Source organism: Nanorana parkeri, unplaced genomic scaffold, assembly GCF_000935625.1.
Source record: "Nanorana parkeri isolate BGI_ZX_2015 unplaced genomic scaffold, ASM93562v1 scaffold96, whole genome shotgun sequence".
NCBI classification, from domain to species: Eukaryota; Metazoa; Chordata; class Amphibia; order Anura; family Dicroglossidae; genus Nanorana; species Nanorana parkeri.
Genome location: NW_017306364.1, coordinates 1198719 through 1222418, shown reverse-complemented (window position 1 = coordinate 1222418; position 23700 = coordinate 1198719). Strand labels below are relative to the sequence as shown.

Genomic DNA, 23700 nt, shown 5'->3' with positions numbered 1-23700 from the left:
CCTGTGACTTGTTAGCAGGATGAATAGGAGAGATTCCTCTCACCGGGACAAAGACAGACATAGAAACGCAGAACATTGCACACACTCAAAGAAATCCCACAGCTGAAGTCTCTTCTGAAACCAACACTATTCGGAGTGTCGATCTCCTGTGCTGGCTGGTTCCTCCTGCCGATCCCTATGTCACTACTGTTCTGTAGTCATGTACGGGTCAATGGCAGGAACCGCACAGTCTAGCTAGGACACAGGATATGCGTGCTATTCAAAGTGTTGCTGTCAGAAGATACTTTGAGCATTAAGGCAGTTTTCGGCAGCGTGGGCATTTGCTTGTTTTTCCCCTCCTGTTCATTGAAGGACACAGGCCTACGGTACATGATCTACGATCTGTTCCCTGTGTCCTTTCAATGAACGGAGAGAAAAGGATTTTACGGGGAGTACAAAATCCTATTTTTTGCAGGTTCAGCTTTTTTAGGCAAGTTTTTTTTAATCGGGGGTGTTAAAAACAAACTCATGTTTGCTCTGTGCAGTAAAAAAATAACAGTTCACGCGTTCTGCTTCCTGCATTAAAGGAGTGACTGATGCATAATGCAGAGAAAATTCTCTTCAATGTGTGTAAGGGAATGTAAAACCTTGTGTAGTTAGTCGCATACAGCTGGACTTGTTTCGTAGGTTCCCCAAGCCACTTTCCTGCCTTCCTTTAAAGTTTACCATACACGGCTCAAATTTTGGCCAATTCCAGGTGAATTGTCCTAATTTCAAGCCGTGGATGGCCTTGTTGGTACCACCCGGCTTCAGGTGTTGATTTAAATATTAAAGGAGCCGGGTGGAAAACTATTGGCAGAGCAACGACCGTATCCACATGCTGTTTGGGTATTGACGCGGCACTAGACTGGCATGGCAGCCAGTCAAACAGCGTGTCTGTTACTGATCGCGATAACGTGCGTTGTATGAGGTTTATAAGCTTCGTTGATCTTTATTTGTGTCTGTTGTCATTAGGAGAAGGCCCGTCAGGGCTCTTTTCTCTGCCTCACAAAACCCATCAAACTGGCGATGTCGCGAGTACCAAGTCCCCCTCCCCCGGCTGAGATGTCCACTGGCCCTGTGGCTGAAAGCTGGTGTTACACACAGGTAACCTTTTCTTTAGAGTTTTCCTTTATAGGACCTTGCTCGGTCAGCTCTTGGTTTTCCTATGGGCTTTCAATCAATGTTTGGCCTTTGTTTATGTCCCGACAGATCAAAGTCGTAAAGTTTTCCTACATGTGGACTATCAATAACTTTAGTTTCTGCCGAGAGGAGATGGGGGAGGTGATCAAAAGCTCCACTTTCTCCTCGGGAGCCAATGATAAGCTCAAATGGTGAGTATCAGATGAATGGTATGAAGGTCGTTGTGCAGATCTGTTGTTAGCATCTGTGCCAAATGGTGGCCTAGGTGCCGAATCCCCTGATCCAGGTCATCGATGCTACTGAAATATTACAGCTGGAACCAAACCTTTGAGGTTGCTGTCAATTGAGCGAGCTCCTATAAACTATCCTGCTGGCTCCTGGATTGGACAGACTGGCTCCTGAATTGCATAACACGCCCACCCCTGATCTAAGCTGCTGATTCTGGAATAGCAGTCTCTGGTTATACATGCTCATCTATGGCAGGGTTTCATAATTTATCCTTTAGAGTCCTTACTTGTGTCTTCATTATGGCAGCCAATCGGGTTAAGCTGTTTTTTGCTTACTCATTAAAATATACATTATATACACCGATCAGCCATTATGACCACCCACCTAATATTGAGTAGGTCCCACTTTTCCTGACTTGTTGAGGCATGGACTACACTAGACCTCTGAAGGTATGCTGTGGTATCTGGCACCAAGCAGTCAGTAGCAGATCCTGTAAGTAGTGAGGTGGGGCCTCCATGGATCAGTCTTGTTTTTTCCAGCACGTCCCACAGATGTTTGATTGGATGGAGATCTGGAGAATTTGGATGCCAAGTCAACACCTCAAACCCATTCAGGGGAATGTATCAAATCTGGAGCAGACAAAGTCTGGAGCAGATTGCACTGCAACCAATCAGCTTCTCTGTCTCATTTTCAAATCTTACCCGAGCAAATTGAAGAGAGAAGCTGATTGGTTGCCATGGGCAACTGCTCCAGATTCGTTCTGCTCCAGTTTTGATAAATTCCCCCCATTGGGTTCCTCAAACCAGTCTTAAACCATTTTTTGCAGTATGGCAGGGCGCATTATCCTTCTGATAGGTGTGTGTATATATATGTATATATATATATGTATAGGTGTGTGTGTATATATGATATATATTATACAGTTGTTGTGAGCGACCCTGTCCTTTCCTTTGTCCTACTTTTTAATAATCATCCGGTATATATGGTCTAGCATGCTTTCAAACTTGGTTTTGGGGGTCTCAACTTAAAAGTAGTGTTAAACACTCAAATGAATTCAGATATACATCGCCTAGCAAAGTATTTCTTTACATTTTTGCCCAAGAACCTACAGGCATCATGTTTATGAACAGCTCCAACTCTCTCAGCTGCACTTCCCCGAACCTCCTGTCTAGTGCACGATCACAAGAGACAGAGCAGTCTCCAGCAGCTGCCCATATACTAGCGGTCTCTTGCTGTGGCTGTGCATTTGGGAAGACACAAACCGCTCACTAGCCACACACAGTGCTGGTTCCAAAGGAACCTTGCAGGGTAAGGAGCCACCTGAAAACATGATATCATGGCCAGTGCTCAGCATCCGTTGTAGGTGATATAATCAGCGTTTTATAAATCCTAACAGCATTTTGACTTTAATATCACTTTAGGGTAGAAATCCAACCAAATCTCATTTCATAGAGAGTGCTGTGTATATTCCCTGTGGATTTTTTTTTTCTTCCTGTCCCAGAGACATGCAGGAAGTGTGGGGAAAGCCCACCTTGGACACTTGTTACTATTACTATATTTCCTCTCTCTTTCTGTTCCAGTTGCATTCCTGCTTACTTTCTGTTCCTGTGACTTGTTAGCAGGATGAATAGGAGAGATTCCTCTCACCGGGACAAAGACAGACATAGAAACGCAGAACATTGCACACACTCAAAGAAATCCCACAGCTGAAGTCTCTTCTGAAACCAACACTATTCGGAGTGTCGATCTCCTGTGCTGGCTGGTTCCTCCTGCCGATCCCTATGTCACTACTGTTCTGTAGTCATGTACGGGTCAATGGCAGGAACCGCACAGTCTAGCTAGGACACAGGATATGCGTGCTATTCAAAGTGTTGCTGTCAGAAGATACTTTGAGCATTAAGGCAGTTTTCGGCAGCGTGGGCATTTGCTTGTTTTTCCCCTCCTGTTCATTGAAGGACACAGGCCTACGGTACATGATCTACGATCTGTTCCCTGTGTCCTTTCAATGAACGGAGAGAAAAGGATTTTACGGGGAGTACAAAATCCTATTTTTTGCAGGTTCAGCTTTTTTAGGCAAGTTTTTTTTAATCGGGGGTGTTAAAAACAAACTCATGTTTGCTCTGTGCAGTAAAAAAATAACAGTTCACGCGTTCTGCTTCCTGCATTAAAGGAGTGACTGATGCATAATGCAGAGAAAATTCTCTTCAATGTGTGTAAGGGAATGTAAAAACTTGTGTAGTTAGTCGCATACAGCTGGACTTGTTTCGTAGGTTCCCCAAGCCACTTTCCTGCCTAATGAGTGTGAGGAAGTTACCCCAGCCACGCAGGTGGCACAGGTAGCTTCCTATACTTTTTGGAAGTGGCTTGGATAAGCTACAAAAATACATTCAACCAGGGCTGTTCCTACACTATTCCCCGCCTGGGGTGGGGTTGCTGGTGGTGAATGGTCATGTCCGTGAGGGATTGGGTGTTGGTGCTGGCCATGGATGCTTGTTACCTCTGGTTCCTGCAGCTCTGTCTGGCGTCCCTCCCAGCTCACTGACGTCACTGGTTGCCAGGGGATGGGAGGGATGCCAGCCATGTAGTGTCCTGCTCATCTCATGGTGACCAGTGATATCAGTGATCTGGGTGGGAAGCTGGACAGAGCTTCATAGGTTGCTAAGATCTCTTAGCAACCTGGGATGCTCTGGGCACCTGTGGTCACACAGACAGCCCTAGAGAACTGCACACTGAAGACATGTTTCTGCTCCTCTGCCAAGGGAAGTAATTGAAAGCAGCTCTGTTTGTTGTCCTCTCGGGCTGCCTATGTGTGTTGGCACAAGCGGCGTTCTCACGTAGGGCTGTAGTCTTACAATGGGAGCACGCAAAACAGGTGACTCCATAAGACCCTGTTAGGCAAAGAAGCCACCCTAAAACAGGAAGGCGGAGGCAGACATAATGAGCGGCTGAACAAAGAAGAAAGGAACATTTTAAAGGAGCGGGAAGCCGCATCTAATGTAGGTGTGGACACATGTTGCAGAAATCTCCTTAAACTAATAGGCCCAAATCAGACAGACTCCTTGACCACTAAGGGCACCTTTATTAGAAAGGTATTTGGTGGAGCTTAGCCATGAAGTCGGTCCCCAGGAACAGAGAGGAGCAAGGAATAGGCATTTGTGACTTACAAATAAAAGTAGTCTGGGCTTTTTATAGCTTTCCGTTAAGCACAGATCCACTTAAAAGTGATATGCTTGAAATCTGTTTCTTCATTTAGTGTTGCCATGGTAGTAGGTAAAGGGCAGGGAGGCACACAAGGACTAGAATAGGCCTTACACAATTAAAATTTCCATCACTGGAAGAGCAAAGTGTCGCGTCTCTGCCCTACTTCCATACTACATTATATTATTGTATTACAGACCCAACATAAAGCTCAGAAGTATATTTTGTCCTATTATTTAAAATGTGTCCTAACGCTTACCTATTATCTCCCAGGTGCCTCCGTGTAAATCCTAAAGGATTAGATGAAGAGAGCAAGGACTATTTGTCTCTCTACCTGCTGCTGGTCAGCTGTCCAAAGAGTGAGGTGCGCGCCAAATTCAAATTCTCCATCCTTAATGCTAAGGGTGAAGAAACCAAGGCAATGGGTAAGTGGCCTGCCTAGCTTGCTGTTTGGGGTCTAGCAATTATGTTGTACTTTCCTTTGCAGCCTTTTAACCAATGTACACATCGTCTTCTTTTAGAGAGCCAGCGAGCTTACCGCTTTGTTCAAGGAAAAGACTGGGGCTTTAAGAAGTTCATTCGCAGAGATTTCCTGCTCGATGAGGCCAATGGCCTTCTTCCGGATGATAAGCTGACCTTGTTCTGCGAGGTATGTCCTGGCAGTTAAGCATATATGCATGTGTAGATTATCTTATGTGAAACCTGTATGCAGTTGGGCCCTCTTGTCCAGGCATTGTGTATGTAACAGTTGAAAACTAGGCTTACTTATACTGACTCTATTACCAGAAGTAAGATCTAATTTCCCTGTACAGAAGAGGTATGCTTGCCCATGCTTCAGATCTCTGCTCTCGTTGAGAGCTATGCCAGCAAAAGAATCTTAAGCTTTCAATGCACTTCTGGGTGTATCGGATACCTGGTCACCTGCTGCTTGCTGTGGTTCCACCCGTAGTCAGGAACCACAGCATGCACACAAGCGAAAGTGTGTCAGATGCTTAAGAATGTTCAGGTGGGGTTGCTATTAAAGAGAGTGATGCTCCAAGGCACAGGCGGTGGCCAGGTAAGTATGCCGCCTATTTTTTTCCAAGGATTTTTAACATTTTTCTTTGCAAGTAAATTGCCTTTAAAGGAGAACTATGGGGTTAAGGCTTTTCCCCATAGTTCTCCGAAGGGTAACGGAGGACACAAACTAGCGTCCTCCTGTCACCCTAAGCTCAATATACCGCGATACCGCGAATTACAGCTCGCGGTATACTGAGACGTCGCAGCTGAAGCGGATCCTGACAATTATGTCTGCATCCGCCCAGCTGCGTGAGTGACAGCTGGCTCTGCCTATCTAGAGGCAGAGCCAGCTGTCCCCTCCCCTGTCCATTCCACCAGTCAGCGCTGGAGGATCGGAGCGGGGAGGGGGGAATCCAGTCCCTCCCCTGTCACGGCAGAGAGCAGTGACAGGATCGAGAAGTGAGCGAACGCCCGTATATGTTCGCTCACTTCCCGATCTACTGAGCCGACCTGTGACAGTTCATTGTCACAGGTCGGCTAGAACTATGAGGTGAGTAAAAAACACCCACCTCATAGTTCTCCTTTTAATGGCAAAGAGCAATTGGCAATAGTATTACCTATCAACCAATAACATTGTAGCTGTTTATAATGGAGAGACTTGGCTATTAAAGATGATTTTTTTCATTGCATTTAAGAAGAGATACTACATGCTAGTACTCACTCTTGTCCTACCATCCCCTTTTCCGTAACTCCCCCACTTTACACTTTGTTATACACCATTCATCCAGCTCATGGCTCTTCACAGGCCTCCTGATATGCATGTTCCCTATTAAAGAACCACTTTTGCTCAGGTTTGCTTATACCAGTCCAGTCAGGTATTCGTCAAGCCTTGGCTGTCTATTCCTGAATGGAAACATTGCTGCTGTTTCAATTGGGGATGCACTGATACTAGTATTTGTGTGGATACCAAGTATTTGGGTGAGTACTCGTACTCGCCCAATTGCTCCGATACTGGGACTTCCAGTCAGCGTGAGATTTCCTTTGACCGCTAGTGCTGCGAGGGAACATGAAGCCGGCTTCCTGATTGGCCAGGGAGCTGGCTCAATGCTGAATGTTCAGGTAATGACACGCTGCCCGGCTTCCTGATTGCCTGATTGGAACTACTGGTATCGATACTCTGTATTGGCGAGTACTGAAATATAAATATCGCTACTCGATACCGAAAAACCGGTATCGGCGAATCCCTAGTTTCAATACCATACTTTGAAAAAGCCACTCGGATATGGGGCCTTTGCTGTATACAAAATGTGTTAGGTGGAACTGCACAAATATGTCACTGCAGATGTGTTCGGCTTGCCCTTTGCCACCATAACACTGCATGCTGCTGGACTGCACTTCTCCCAGACAATTATTCCTTGACCCTTCACCTGTGTACCTCCTCAACTTACCCTGGATCGATGTCCTGACATCTCCAATGCAAACAAAATAACATAACAAGCCCAGTCAGATATTCGTCAAGTATAGTATATACAGGTATTCTCCGCCTGTTCTGTCAGAGCCGCATACCATCCAGCCCACCTACCCCACGAATCCCCACACCTTTCGTTTTTGGGAGCGCTGAATATAGTTCTGTTTTTTGGTACATCTCCAATGTAAACCACTGACTTGTGACACACCTATGTCCTTCTCTAGTGACCCGCACAACCCTCCCCTAAATTTAGACAGTAAACTCTGAGTATTCAGTACACCCACCCAATATTGGGATACTCTGAGCTGATGACTGTGAACTGCACCCGAACATGACTGAAGGCTAGTAGCATGCACCTAAGCCTACATCCCCCCTGATCTCATGATCTAAACCACTTATCCTTTTGGACTGATCACCATCACGATTCGCTTAGATAAAGGACCTCTTCTTGCATTGTTGGTTATGGTAAATGTGCTGCGGCTTGAGTTTAAGCTAATAGTGGACATACCCTCACTTGCTTGATTTTGCTATGACATAAAATGCTGTAGTGTTGGCGATGGGATCCAACAGTACATTACTGGAGTTCCTGTACATTTGTGACCCAAGCTGTATCTTTACATTGCCATCTTTCATTCTCCCTAGGTCAGCGTGGTTCAAGATTCTGTTAACATTTCTGGACAGAACACCATGAACATGGTGAAGGTACCGGAATGCCGTCTTGCTGACGAACTCGGAGGATTATGGGAGAACTCTCGTTTCACTGACTGCTGCCTATGTGTTGCTGGGCAGGAATTCAAAGCACACAAAGCCATCCTTGCAGGTCTGTTCACTTTGAGAGTTTTGCCATCCACATGTAACAATGTATTGGTGTGAAGCCAATGAGCAGGAGGCCATCGGTTTTCAATCATTGCTGCTTACTGGTCAGAGACTGAATGACGTAATGCAGAAAAGCAATCTGGCTCGCATTGGCAGCACTTTCCCTTGTTTAACCCTAAAGTTCCTTTGTTCGTTGGCACTGACAAACTTTCACAGGTGCTTGACATGCAGCAGCGTCTGCCGCATGTTTGTACCAAGCCTAAAATAAGAAGCAGATATGTGAGACATGGGTAACGTAGAAACAATTCATGTTGCTTGATTCTTAAGGCCTTCTGATGTTGCGTACAGCACCCAGATAAGGTAAATGCACATATAGGCTGTATATAGGCACGCACATTCCCTGTACTCCCTTATGTGTGCACATGGGCACTTCCTCCAGATCCTATTGTTATATGCTTGGTGGTGGAAAGACTAATTGCTTGTAGGGGATGGGCTTATGCTGGGCATACATCCTTTTTTTGTTTTTCATGTCATTGACTGCTTGGTCTGATTGTTATATTCAATCAGATGTCTGATGCACCATCCAAAATTCACCTCCATCAACATGATTGCTTTCCATGCCAAAAGTTTTTTGTAAAAAGGAAAGGGAAATCGAAAGCAACTTTTTCAGAATTGATTAATTGCTTCAAATCGTATACAATGGGCTTGGAAAAAAAGATCTGAGTTCCTCTACTTAGGGATGCACCAACATTACATTTTTAGAAAGAAACTAAAATATAAAAAATTGTGAAACCGAAAATTACTTTTTTTTAAAATAAAAAATGTATTTGTTTAATTTATTTTATTTTTATTATATATATTTATTTATTTTTACTGTTAGTGGCCTTGGGGAAACATCAGGGGTCTATTTAGACCCATGATATTTTCCTTTTAAAGGAGATCAAGCACACTGAGTCCTCAATCTCTTTTTCTGGAGCACTCAATAAACAGGAAGCTCTCAGTACATCCTGTTCCCATTTTCAGTACATTCCCCTTCCTGTTCATTCATAAACTGAGGAGTTTCTGTTTACTATATCCACAATCATGAATGAACAGGAAGTGATGTACAGCACTTCCTGTTCATTCATAACTAGGGACATAGTATGCTTACAATGTCCTCAGTTATTTACAAACACTCAACAATCAGCTGACTGCTCTGCCTGTCACAGAAGCCAAGTTCTCCTCCCTGCATCGCCCCGCTCTGCCTCCTGACAGATTCTCTCCTCCCGCTAGGCAACTGGATCAGCTGTGTCCCCTCCAGTCCCTGCTGCCTCTGCCGACACAGGTGGGGTAAAGCAGCGGGAGTCAGAGGAGACATAGACCGGCGGCCAGTGGGGAGCAGAGAAGCTGGGGATGCGCTGCATTTCCGTCAGTTTTGGTACTATCGGCATTTTGCCCATAGTACCATTTTTTTCGCCCAAAATTTCGGTGCATCCCTACCTCTACTCATCTGATCACTTTCATCTTCCATTTGATGAAATTGTACAGAAAATCATTTGAAAATTCCTGTTTTAGAACAGAATATTAAAACAATGATTTTATTGTAAGAGTGGATCAGTGAAAAATTGACCAGCACAAACCCAATGCAAATACAACACATCTGGGCAGTTAGGGTGGCATAGAAGTGTAGGGTAAGGACGAGCAGGCACTTTTATTTACATTATCAGGAATGCACCTCTGTAGTAGTACTAGAGAGCAGATCTGGGGTTTGTTGGTTCAGAACCAGGAACCAGATCTGGGGTTTGTCTGTTCCATTGCAAAGAAACAAACCACTGGCTGACTAAGCTCACAATAATAAAATAAATATCACTTTTGAGTGCACTCTCCCTTTAACACAGTTGAAATGAATTTGGGTGCTGCCTGTTATTTCTTCCTGAAAATATCTCCATCTTGGAAGCAGTGTCGGTAGATAATCCTGTCATTCCTGTAGCAGTTGGCTGACAATCTACATATATACATTATGGAAATTCTCAGGTCTATTTTATGCTACAAGTTCCTTCTTTGGCATACGAGCTTCCAAGGGACATCTGTCAGCACACGATACAGTTGCATTTCCTTTTGCTTGATACATTGCAGTTGATTGATTTAAGCAAGAGGGAAGAAAAGTCTATAATGTCCATGGCAACCAATCGGGTTCCAGCTGTCGCTTTTCTAGCTTACAGTTAAAGAGGCAGAGTGGTTGTTATTGGCAACTCGGTCATGTGACCTTCACCCTGGGTTTGAATTGCAGAATGTCTGCTGAATGAATGCAGATTAGAGATATGGGTGTGGAAGTTGATAAAACTGGGAGGATACAGTGATATGCTCCTTAGTAAGAGTTGCTTTCTTTTCTTTACTATGTAGGAAATAGCCTGGACCTGGTTGCTGAGGGCAAAACTGTGATCACCGTTTAGCTTTTTTGGGATTATTGCCACGTCGCATGCTGTTTGTGGGTTTGAAGAGGATATTGTGGCTATTGGCAGTTGATTTTGTTTTTGGTTGTCTTCCTTTTTTTCTTCTCTATCTTGTCTGTAAAGTGCCCTGTGCATATATTGGCGTATTTCGGTATTCATTTGGAGGCCCTTATATAGATGCGGTTAAAAGTAAACCTGTGAGGACAGAAATATGAGAGATCCCATTGACCAGTAATCCTGAAATTAAACTTTTAACTAAATGCCATAGCTATTCATGGCTTTTGCATATATGCATGTAAAGAAGAACTCCGGGTAGAAAAAACTCTACCCTAGCAGTGGGGCTACCCCCACACTGGAAGAGATAAGTGCTAATTTTGTCTAGGGGGCTCAAATAAATTGGCTTTGCTCACCTGATCCTCAATCCCAATCCTGTCAGCACTCACCCCCCCCCGACGTCCCAAGCGTCTAATGTAGGTCATCAGATGTGATGACTTCAGTGACCCTTAGACCAACGGAGCACAGGAGAGAAGAGGCTACAGGTACCAGTCTAGCAGCCCAGAGGGACTGAGAATCCAGTCCTTCAGTCAATGTTCTTCTTTCCGAAGCTGCTAGAGATGGTGTTCCCAACTGCACCTATGGTGTACGGACCCTGCTAGACTGGATATTGGGGGCTAGCCTTGAAGTGACCTTCAGGCACCGAGTTTCGCATAAGGCACCTTCAAGACTACTTTCTGGTAACAGGTTAGCCATAAAATGCTTTTTAGGTATGTAGCTGTTGGCCTTACATCAGTGTTTGCCCTGTCCCTGAAGACACTCTTTGTAAGTAGGCTGATCAGGCTGAGTGACAATAGCACTCTCAGCTTGAACCTGAGTATTTTGCTACCGGTATTACTCCCAAATGAAAAGAATACTGTTTTGGCTCTTTTTGATGCAGTGTGTATCACTCTGAAACTAAAGCATCAGCCTGTCGCTTCTACCAGTGCTATTCCTAGTCTTGGATTCTTTATAACCCCCTAAGACCACAAAGACCATTTCCACTGAACCTGCTGTTGGACAACTCATGGACAAAATGTTTACTCCCCCGATTGCCTATTACCCTTGTATCTGTTTACAGAAGACTTTGTTCAAAAGTGTTCTGCCCCCACTGCGGATCTGGCAGGGTCCCACCTAACAAAGTGATTACTATTCCGCCAAAGGATGTACCTGTCTTTAAAGGAGAACTATGGGGTTAATGAAAATTGAATTTAGATTCCCAATGCCATAGGGAACTTAGATGGAATCCTTGGCTCACCTACACCCAATCTTTTATATCAGCACCTTCGGTAGCAGCAGTGTGTGTTCCTTTTGTGGAGTATATCATAAATGCTGAACGTATACTACTCGCCTTTCTACACGGGACCCTTAAGCTGGCCATACACCTTACGACTATCGTTCGATTGCTTTCGTCCCGTCATCGAACCGTCGTTCGATTTCCGCTCCAATACCCCATCATGCACAGACCAATGTCAATTTCGCTTATCGTTCGTCAGCAATACTAACTGACTGAATTTCGTCGATCGACAGAACGGATTTTCGTTTGCGCATGTGCTGTGTTGATGTTGGGAATTTTTTTTTTTCTTCGTACGAAAACGACACTAATCCATCAATTGTACAATTCGAAAAAAGTTTTCCAGCCTGACCGAGGAAATTTGGCCAGAAGTACAGTAATTGTGATCGTTCACTTCCCATCAACGGGCCGATTATCGTACGAAAACCCGATGGCGTTCGGTTTTCGAACGACAATCGCAAGGTGTATGGGCGTCTTAAGGCTCTTAATACCTGTTCACCAACTTCCATGTGCAATATTGAATGAATCTTTGAATTTTTTAACTTCAGAATGTACTTTAGTGTTATTATTATTATAGAGGATTTATATAGCGCCAACAGTTTGCGCAGCGCTTTACAATATAAGGAAGACATTACAATCACAATACAAGACAAGATGGTAAGGAGGGCCCTGCCCGTGAGGGCTTACAATCTAAAAGGGAGGGAGAAGTGATACATGAGTAGGTAGCTGTGTGGGCATGAATTGTTTGAGAACGTGATGGTTCAGTGGTTAGGTTGAGGTGGGATAGGCTTCCTAAAGTCTAAAGGGATCACCTAAAGGCAGACAAAGTGGGAGATAGTGAGATAGGTTGCGGTAAAGAGTTCCTGAGGATGGGAGAGACTAGAGAAGTCCTGGAGGCGAGCATGGGAGGATTTGACAAATGAGCTGGAAAGCAGGATGTCTATGGAGGGAGCTGGAAAGCAGGAGGTCTATGGAGGAGCGGAGGGGGACGGTTAAGGGGATACTTTGAGATATAGCCTGGGGCAGAGTTGTGGATGGCTTTGTAATGTTTTTAAAGAGATCTTCTTGCCCGTCCCTGTTCTATTCTGAGCTAACCAAAAGTTGGCTAGAGTTGGCCTTTAATATAAGAAAAAATAACTTTTACTGTTCATGATTTAATTTACACCATATTGTCTTTTCATCACAATGATCCAGTGTGTTTAACAATATTACTGCAACATAAATATTAGATAATATTTCAGCACAAAGCAGCTTTGAGACATTCTTGTGACCAATTAGTCTGCATCAAGCACAACTGTTATGACTACAAAGTGTGACTCGTTTCTGATCAGACTCCCACAATGCTTTGCCTCGTGTCACCCTGCTTCACGTTTGATAGGCTGGCAGCTGATCTCCTTTCAATTAAATCTTTGCAGTGCTAACTAATTCCTTAGTTTTCAGGGTATGAAAGCATTAGATTAACTGGAAGAAGTGCCAGCAGGGCTTAGGATCCAGAGCCGCGCTCTTTTAAATTGGCGCTGTAAAATATACAACTGTCACCCATTGTTTATTGCGGGCCATAAATTATAGGCTTACAATGGGAAGTGTGGACTGTGGCGCAGGGGGGTGGGGGTAGGATGCTTGGAGATTTGCATTCAAAATAAATAACTGAGCTTTACAGATAAACTAGAAATCATTGCATTTTGTACTCTTACTATGCGGCAATTGAGACAGTTGGTTTAGGGAACTAATATAGTATGGGGTTCAGGACTGATAGAGCTAAAAAGAGTTAGTGCCTGTCTTAGATTTTATTACTCTGTGACCTTAAGATTTCTTCTCACTTCCTTTTCCAGTGACAGGAAGACCATAAGTGGAGAAATATACGACCCAAGGAAGTACCAATGCAGTAACTGAGGTTCCGACCCCCAAAAAAGTTTATCATCTAGTTGCATTACTTTAAGTCACTGCATTGATGATCCAGAAGGTATTAAAGAGGCACTGTCACCTTACCCAGGCAGGGCATGGTGATGGTCTTTCTGGAAACGGCATTCTCTTACCCCAATATACTTGCCTTACCTGAGCTCCCTAGCAGCTCCTTGTTCCATTGCAGCCAGCAACTTTACCTGGCAATTCTGGGTATGGAGTAGAGCGGTGAAGCCGCATTAGAGGCCAAGACTTTGAAAAGTTTTCTTTTTTTCATTGAGATTATAAAGATGCAGCTATAGGTAGGTCAGGTTCATCAAAAGAAGCCTGCCTTACCTGACTTTTGCCACCCTTGCCAGGGCAAAGGACTAGACATGGTGCGAAACGTTGCTGTGCGAAATGGGAGCTTGTCGGCTTTGTACGGCCATGCTTATGCAATAAAGTAAAGGAGCTTTTAATGCGGACAAAAACCTGTGTGCGGTGCATGGTTGAAGTTCCTTTTGAGTTGGCATCTCCGAGTTTCATCCTGGCATTGGGCAGTGGATAAGGTGTGCACTCCTGGCATTGGGCCGCAGATAAGCTGTGCACTGCAGAAGTACAAGCATTTAAACTCTGGCATGCAAACAGTTATATGCCACTGGTTCCCTCCCACTCCTTGGTGACTGCACTATTTTTTTTCTTCTTTGTGGTCTTTACATACCTGCAAAGCTGAGCTAAAATTGTGGTCATGTGGCTGCTGTAGCACCGGAACTTCTATCTTCAGGTTAGGCCAAGGGAGATTATCTGCTGTGCACTTCTATCAAACATCAGTGACAAGTTGGGACAACATACCTGTCCTAAGATACAGAATGGTTTCCTGGCTGTTAGAGAAGGCGGAAGGGGTGCCAGAGATATTATGTGTGGGGGTACCAAGACAGAATCTCTGCTGTCGTGATTGTGGCATCATGACCACACCTCTGGTGAGTCTGGAGTTCTTAGACTCTTTGGAAGGCCCGTGGTTTAGGGCTGAAACAACAAATCAATTTTGTTGATAGTAATTGATAAAGAGAATAGTCGTCAACGATTCTCATTATCGATTAGTTGACTTATCGACGAGTCCCCTCAGATTGCCTCTGCTCCCAGCGGAGATTGGAAGGCACATAGACCTCTGCAGGCAGTGCCCAGCGGTGAGGAGAGCTCCCCTAAGCCATCTCTCCCCTCCCCGCTGCAGTGTGTGTCCCTTCCGATCCCCGCTACTCTCCCCTTCCTGTGTGGAAGTGGGGACACAGACCATTGCAGCCGGCGCCAGCGGGGAGGAGAGATCATCGGCTATGGCAGGATGGAGAACAGAGGACCGGTAAATATGTAAAGTATTTACTAATCCTTCACTGTGAAGAACAAACATTGAGTGATCAGTTCCGTACGTTCCAGTGCGATTCCAAAAAATTGTGCTTGCAGTTTTATTCTGAAGTAAACTGTTTGTAACATTCCATTTGTGTATTTTATTTTAAATAAAATATGGTATTTTTAATTTTTTTAATCCGATTCATCGAAAAAAATAATCGGCCAAGTTATAGATTATGAAAATAATAGGTACAGCCGTACTGTGGTTAACTCGGTATGCCAGCATCCCCATAACCCTGGTTGACCCCCTACTTCCCCCTCCATAAAAGTGGTGTATTCAGAGGCTTCTCTTGCGGCACCAGGTCTATTATTGCAATTACAGATTTGATAGAAGAAGCCGGGAGGTGACGGTGTGTCATGGATTTCGGATTGTAAGTGCAGTTACCCTCTAACATTTAGTTGGAGAATTAATTGTGGGGGTTTTTTTTAGACTAAAGAATAACTTTCATTTTGTTCCCAGAGTTGTATAATGGTGCACCTGTGTATCAGTCCTTTGTCATAAAAATATCATTTTCCTCGAAATAGCTAGCAATTTGCAGCTGGCGCCACAGTCATTTTACGGAACAGATTAGAATGAAATGTGGGCAAGCGTCTAATTAGAATATTATGCAAGGCAAGTACTGATGGTGCAGGATGGATAAAGTGCATTACAGTTATCGCTAATGTTAGGTACTTTTCATGATTGTCTGCTGTGTTTTATTTAAAAGGGCACCACCCCATATGTGTAATTTCCGGGTACGTATCTCCGTGTCTGAGTTCCCAGTACTGTAGAACATTAGAAAGGCATCATGGCACACTCACAAACCAGCATGTAAAACAACTTGTCTCACCACTAAGGACAATGACAGAGGTTTGGATACACGTCTTCTGCAAAGGATGTGTAAGCCGCACTGCCGCGCCAAGGCACCTCTTATAGTGCGGTCCTAACTCTAAACTATGAGAGTCTCCATCTTGGAGCACATGGGGCAGAAGATATCAAATTGGGTGCATGCCTGTCAGGAGGACGCCCCACCTCCTTAAAGGTACAGAAACACACAAGGGATCCCGCACATCCCATTGGCAGCTGAGAAACCCCATGCGTCGCTGCACCAAATCGGTAAAGCAAAACAAACGACAAACGCACTCAACAATTTGTTACCATTTCGTGTGCACCTTACTGTATAACTGGTAACAAATTGTTGAGTGCGTTTGTCTTTTGTTTTGCTTGAGTTCCCAGTACTGCCCCCCCTTCTGTAGTCACATTAAGAAGGACTCAACTTTTCTGTTTTTCCCCCTGTTTGATCATCTAGAATGTAGTTGGGTTAGATTGCATGGGTAGGGCTAAATTGGGAATTTAAAGTAGTATTAAGGTCTGGGTGTTTTTTTACCTTAATGCATTCTCTGCATTAGGGTAAAAACAGCCCAGCACCTTTTTTCTACCCCAGTCCCCCTCACACTTACCTGTCCGCTACGCTCGTCCCTGTCGCGGGTCCCGAGGCGATCCTCCGTTCCCCAAACTTCCGGGTTGTGGGGGGAGGATAATGATGGCAGAGGATCCATAGGCTCCTTCTGCCATCAATCAAAGTGAGAAGAGGCGTGGCCTGCCACAGGGCTGTGTGTGTGCGTCTATGGACGCACACAGCCACTACGAGCACGCACGGGTGGCACCCGTGCGGGGGGAAGATTTCTGCTGGGGCCCACTAGAAAACAAGGAATTTCAAATAAAACTTTTGTGAAAGAAAACAAGGAATTTGAAAAACAGCAACAGCCTGCAGCAAAGGTTGGTCTCCATGTAGGACACCTTTAAAAAAAAAAGGAGGCTTTAATATCCCATTAAATGGGGACAGCTTACAGCAGGTGCATGTGGGGGACGTAAAGTGAACCTGTGTATCAACATATTCTTGAAAAACAGTAAATTTGTGTTAAAATAATCCCACACTGACCTCTGTAGCTGCAGGCACTGTGGAGCAATTCACCCTCAAAGTTTACAGCAGAGGCACTGAAGTTCATTTTCTCAGCAGCTCATCTCACCCTACATCATCCATACAGATCCTGGATGGAGATACACTTTAAACCAGGGGCGCCCACTATTTTTCGTCTGGAGATCTACTTTTCAAATGACGAGCTCATTGAGATCTACCAACGAAAAAACACCTGCATTCAGGGGCGGGAGGGGGCGTGGCGGTGCATTGAAGTCAATGGCACCGCAGCCAGGCTCCGCAGGCAGGCCCCTCGCCCACAGTGCGATCGCCTGCATTAGTGCCTGTGTTCCAGTCCAGTGCGATCCGCAAAAATGCTGCGAGCAGTATTTTTGCAGATCGCACTGGACCGGAATGGAGCCTCTGTACAGAGTGCTTCTCCCCATTGAGAAACTCATCCCATAAATCACATCCTGTTCATTCATTTATAACTGGGGACACATAGTACTATGTGTCCCCAGTTATTTACAAACACTGGAGTGATCAGCCGATCGCTCCAGTGTTTGTCCTGCACAGAGGATTGGTACATACTAGTGACATGTACCGATCCTCTGCCGCTCGGCCTTGCACACGGGGGTCCCGGGGGGGGGGGGGGGGGCTGGGGGTCAGAGCCGCTGTGACAGAACGGACGAGCAGTGAGGAGAGAGAGAGGCGCAGGCTGTCAGATCCTGGCCGAGCATCTCTCTCACCGCTCTGCATTAGTTCTGTGACAGCGGCTCCGCCCTCCCCCACCGCCGGTTCCTTCACTTCTTCTCGGCAGCGGGGATCCAGAGAAGCGGCGGGAGAAGAGGACATGGCGATCTACCAGTGATCGCTACGCGATCGACTGGTAGATCGCGATCGACCTTGTGGGCACCCCTGCTTTAAACTCTCTGTCTTGAATTTCTATCAAGGGACTGCAGGGGTTTGCGTCATCGGGCTCACATGGCCTCCTTTTATAGAGATCAATGATCGTCTCTTTTTGTTGGGTACAAGGTGTACTTCACATCGCCACTGCATAAAAGGAGCCTTCGCGTGTTGTCTCTATAGGGGCTTTGCTGGAAATTGCAATTGACTGCCGCGTTCGTCTTTTGGATCTTCGGTTCCTTAATACTTGAAAGCGTTCCACAGGTTTTTCTGGCAGGTTTTCCCAGCGGCCTTGTTTTATTGAGTCTGTAGATGTTACATAATTTTGCCTCTGCGATGGAGCCGAAGTGTCAGCTTCCTCTCATGTTAATAAATACAAATATGAAGAGCAATACGGCTCTCGGTGACTTCAGAGGAATCTTCTCTTGGCCACGAAAAAAAATAAAGCAGTGACTTTCATGTGCACCGGCAAAGAACATTTCACACAGAACCAAACCGGGGTGTCACAGAATGCATTCTGGGGTACTGGTGGGATCTGGTGCGAAAGAAGAAAAAAAACATGTCGCTGCCCATGGAAACCGGATCGTTTAAGTGCTCAAAAAATGTGGTCTGAAAATGTTTGGGTTCCCTAGAAAACTCACAATTTTCCTACCGGTTTTTCCTGTCTGTCCACCTGTCTAACCAGCTGACGTCTGTCTATCTTTCCAGCTAAACATTCTCCTAAAATAAGTGCAAGTTGCCCTTTAGAAATGGCTTCCATGTTAAAAAATCGTCCCTCTGTCTCGCCTTCCTAGTATATTGTTTAGAGATATCTTTAGTGAAATAGAGAATAGCATTTACCTGACCATGGGTACCACTTCAGATTTCTTTTGGCTTTTATATACCTTACCTGGGGTAATCATATTACATAGTTATATAGTATTTGAGGTTGAATAAAGACACATGTCCATCAAGTCACCTAGTGTGTGTGTGTGTGTGTGTGTGTGTGTGTGTGTGTGTGAAGATCCTCGAGTCATCTCGTTTTTAGGAGTACTTGTACCCCTGTATATTACCGTTTCTCAGGAAATCGTCCAAAAGCTTCTTGAATGATTCCACACTATTAGCTGAAATCACTGCTTGTGGCAACGAGTTCCAGACCCTAACCGCTCGAACTGAGAAGAACCCCCTTCGCCCCTTGTGTTTGAATTTTTTTTTCTACCAGTTTCAGGTGGTGTCCTCTAGTCTTTGTTACGGAATTAATCGTAAAGAGTTTGTTGCTAATGTTGCTATGACTATGGAACATTTTGTACATGAAAATCATGTCCCCCCCCTTAATCTCCTTTGGATATATTGGAACATAGTAACCGATCAGAGTTGTTTAGGAATGACAGTTGTGACCCGATTGGATGCTAGTGAGCCGTAAACCCCAAACGTGGCAAATGCGGATGCTAGTGAGCCGTGAACCCCAAACGTGGCAAATGCTTTAGTGACAGTCAAAACTGATGGGTCCGTAGTAGATAGAAAAAAGGTATTTATTGTTGTCGTACAGGAAAGAGTTGATGTGTCGAGGCCTCATAAGTACCTCTTTATCCAGGCTGAGTTGACACCGCCAAGGACATCTCTTGACACTTGCAGTCCTTTTATTACTGCCAGGTCAGCAGATACTGGTGCCAGGACTTCACATGGGAGGATTGATGTATGGGTTGCAGTGAGCGTCATAATGGAAGGGAAAAGGGGTGAAATTTGAGTGGGACATTACTCTGTGTCGTATCCTACCATCCACCAGCACCAAACGCCTGACACTTTAATGTATTATGAATTTCCTGTTATCCATCTTTGGAAAGATTCCTCATTTCCTGTCCCAATTGCAGCTTATTTATACAACAGGAAATTAGGGGGAATCTAACCTCCGTCAACTTCTGTTTTTTGGTTTTTTTTTTCCGGTCTTTGCTCCCCTTTGTAGACAAACATTATTGTCAGCAGAAAAGTTACATCTCCACAATATGGCCACAAAGAGCAGTCTAAAGCTAGCAAATGAAATGACCCATCTCATGCTATACAAACCTGAAAAACAGCAAAAAAAAAACAAAATTAACTTAAGTTATTCTTTTAACGCAAGACCCTGGCCTCACCTATTGCGCCCCTTCCCCTCCCTAGGCACAATGGTCACACTTCTTGCTGAAATCAGTCACACATCTGCGTCCTCGGTGGTGCCCAGAACTTTCATATAGTCCGTTGAATCTGTATTAGAAAGACTGGAGTTCTGCTTTAAGTAATACAGGAATGCTTTCGGCTGGTTGGAGGAGCATCATGTTCAGCAGGCATTTAGCATTCGGCAGGCTCATTAGTCCCCTGGAGCTTTCTACATGCCTTCTGAAGACTCCTAAATGCTTGTTTAAGAGGAACTATACTTATGACATCAAGCTATGTTAACAGCCATGCTGGGATGGATACATAAATAATTGATGGGCTGAAAACAAATTTTCATCTATTGCTGCAGCTTATGATTACTTTCATAATCGATTAGTTGGGCGATTTTTTTTATTTTTTCGATTAATCGGATAAAAAAATTAAATACCATCCTTTATTTAAAATAAAATACACAAATGGAGTGTTACAAACAAAGTTCACTTCAGGATTAAACTACATGCACAATTTTTTGCAGTTGCACTGCACTGGAACGCACAGCATTGCGGTACAGTGCTTTCCAGTGCGGGGATCACACTGTGGGTGGGAGGACAAGTTTGGGGTGCCATTAAAATGAATGGCACTGCAACACACCTCTCACAGCAGAATTTGTCATGACTTTTTTTTTTTTTTCCCACCTCTTCTTTCTTTTTTTAAAATGATTGTATTGTAAGCACATGGCGCTTGAATAGCTTCAGCCAGGGAATGACAGCTGCCAGTGGCAAAATTCCGCAGAAGGCAGCTGAATGTAAATACAGCAGGTAGTGGGCGGGTGCAATAGCCAGCCTGCTATTGGCCGTTTCAAACTGCAAAAGCCAGTAGCAGGCTGGCTATTGCATCCGCCCACTGCCTTCTGTGCCCTCTTCCCAGTGGGGAGGAGAGAGCTAGGGGATCCAACCAACTAATCCATAATGAGAATAGTTGCTTTCTCGATGAAAGCCTTGCTTTCATCAAGAAAATTTTACTTCAGGCCCCTTACGGTGCCAGCCAAATGTCTGAAGGCCTAGGCGGTTGTTCATGTCATCTCTGAAAATCCCAAGTACAGATTGGTTATACCTCCCCTTCTGCAAAGACATGTGACCAAGTGTTTAGGCCTTTAACACTTTGACTGCCAATGTGGTATATTATATGCCACAGCAATCAAAGAGTTGAAACCAGCTCAGGGCTGACATAGGTTAACTTCCCTTTACTGATCTCCTCATGATTTAAATGAACAAAGCCATCTGATAAAGGCGAGTGACTGGAATGAGTCATGCAGTTCTGTGTTTGCAGATAGCTCAGGATGCAATGTATGCAGCAGGCTTTGGTATTAAAGGGATATTAAAGTCAAAAGGTTTTCAAGCTGATGAAATCACTTACAATGGCTCTTGTTCCTTAATGTATAAAGTTTTAGTTCCTGCAGAATCAGCTGGTCCCAACGGCACTGCTCCTGGTGCCCGGTTTTAGGGTGGCTCTTCTTCTTTGCAGGGTCCCATGGAGCCACCCTTGTGTGTGCTAGTAAGCTGTTTGTGTCTCCACAAATAACAATCCATGAACCCATTGCACTCCTGACCGCTTTTTCCTTGTAGATTGGGTGGGTGCGACGGAGGTCGACGGATGGCTACACACAGAGTAGTATGGACACCGGCACTCCAAATGCAAATCAAATGCGTCTGTTTATTGACGTCGATGCAGCTAATCACATTCAGTGCAACGTTTCGGGGGGCACGTAGGATCCCCTTCCTCAGGCAGGACTTGGGATTCTGCTTGACCCCGAAACGTTGCATTGACGTCAATAAACAGACGCATTTGATTTGCATTTGGTGCCCATACTTCTCTCTCCACAAATACACAGACGCTGCAAAGCAAGGCAGTGACCTGCTTCCTTATCCTTTCTCCAAGCTAGAAAATGGACAGCTGCTGGAGACTGCTGTGTCCTTTATGATCGTGTACTGGACAGGAAGTTCAGGGAGGCCGAGCTGAGAGAGTTGGGGTCAGCTGACCAGAAACATGACAACTGTATGTGCATCCCCACACAGAGAGAGGAATTCAGAAAAAGTGTCAGAGACAAACTTTGCCTCAACTAGAGCTCATCCAATCAGCTTTTACATTTCATGAAAGCTAGAATCTGATTGGTTGCAATGGGCAACGGCACCAATTCAGGTAGAACTTGTCTCTGACTTTTGTTAATGAATTCCCTCCACAGTATATGGCTGCGAGGAGCTGTCAGAAAGAGACTGCACCCTTGTTTATGACGAAGACAAGACTTACAGTAAATGTAGCTAGGTCTTATTTTTGCTCTGGGGAAATTCCAAGTTCCCGTTCAGGATTTCACAGCTCTGACAAATGAATTACCAGTTTCTCATGTGTGATGTCATAACACTGTGAGTGACAGGAATGTGGCTAACGCGATCTGTACATTATATTGCATTAAATATTCAATAACTATTATTAAATCCAGTAAGCCGTGGAAATTTTAGAGGAAATATTCTCGTTAAAGAAGGACTCAAAATATAATCTACTCAACTCGGTTATATAGAAGACGCACCATTCAGTTCACTTACAGCAGGGGCGGCCAGATTAATATGGAAGTCCAATCCTGGAGCCAGCGGGATTTCTGTCAGAAGCCACCACCATTGACAACAGCTAGAGAGAACCTCAAAAGTTGGGCGCCAATTTTTGGGAGCATTGGCAACCTAGCTTCTGGGATTTGGCCAGCCCTGGGCAAAGCTTGTGAACATGTGATGATCGCACCTACGTTATATGAGCTTGAAGGACATCCCATTCCAAAACCTTTATTATGGCGTTGTCCCCACTTTGCAGCCATCACAGCCTCCACGTTTATGGATTACCATAAGATTTTGCAGTGTGGCTGTGAGAATTTGTACCCATTCAGCCAAAAGAGCATTTGTGAGGTCCGGTATTGATGTTGGATGAGAAGGCCTGGCACGCAATTAGCATTTCAATTCATTCCAAAGGTGCTCCGTAGGGTTGAGGTCAGGGCTCTGTACAGACCACTTCTGTTCTTCCACACCAAACTCATCCAACCAGGTCTTTATGGAGCTGGCTTTGTACACATACATGGTTGGAGGCACGCACTTGTCTCAGGGCCCTGTCACACCATCAAGATTGCGTTCCAGTGCATTCGGCCTGGGGGTGTGGTGCTGCATTGAACTCAATGGCACCGCAGCCACACCCGCTGCCTGCGGTGTGATCGCCGGCAACCGAACACGTGGCACATTAGTGCCTGCGCTCCGGTCCAGTGCGATCTGCAAAAAATAGTGTTTGCACCATTTTTGGCAGATCGCACTGGACCGGAACGTAAGCACTAATGTGCCACGCGTTCGGGTGCGTGGCTGCGGTGCCATTGAGTTCAATGCACCACCACGCTCCCTCCCCCCAAAAAACTGAGCCGGCCAGGTTGTGTTCCAGAGGACCAATGCACTGGAACGTACTACTGATGGTGTGACAGGGCCCTCAGTGCAATTACTCTCGGCAACTATTGACATATGATGATTGCTGCATAGGGAGTGCATTGTTTTTTTTTTTTCTTCAGTGTTAAGCAGAGAGGGCACTGGAGGCCACACAGTATGGCATGCATTTTATGAATGGAACGCAAGCGTAGAGAAAGTACTTGTGTGTGCAGTGGATAGCTGTATCCATACTCCGCTGTAAATAAGCCCCTTCGTTTATTTAGCCGGTGCATTACATGTAGACGCACCTTCCCGCTCTCTTCTTCTTGCTTCTCTATTGGCCACATCAAAATCTGTAGCAAGTAAGGAGGTGTGAGGCCCAGGAGAGGTCTGGAGATCCCAATTAAAGTTAACCTGTTAAGGT

At 44.9% G+C, this 23700-nt stretch overlaps 1 protein-coding gene across 1 annotated transcript in view; it reads left to right on the top strand.

Annotated features, from left to right (window-relative positions):
* Nucleotides 1–979: 979 nt before the first annotated feature.
* Nucleotides 980–23700, top strand: part of SPOP (speckle type BTB/POZ protein) — a 35345-nt gene continuing 12624 nt past the window's right edge. Inside the window, exons 1-5 of the mRNA XM_018552760.1 lie at nucleotides 980–1125; nucleotides 1231–1352; nucleotides 4861–5012; nucleotides 5109–5236; nucleotides 7697–7874. Of these exons, the coding sequence (XP_018408262.1) occupies nucleotides 1048–1125; nucleotides 1231–1352; nucleotides 4861–5012; nucleotides 5109–5236; nucleotides 7697–7874 (658 nt within the window). The 5' untranslated portion in view covers nucleotides 980–1047. The remainder of the gene's footprint in view (nucleotides 1126–1230; nucleotides 1353–4860; nucleotides 5013–5108; nucleotides 5237–7696; nucleotides 7875–23700) is intronic.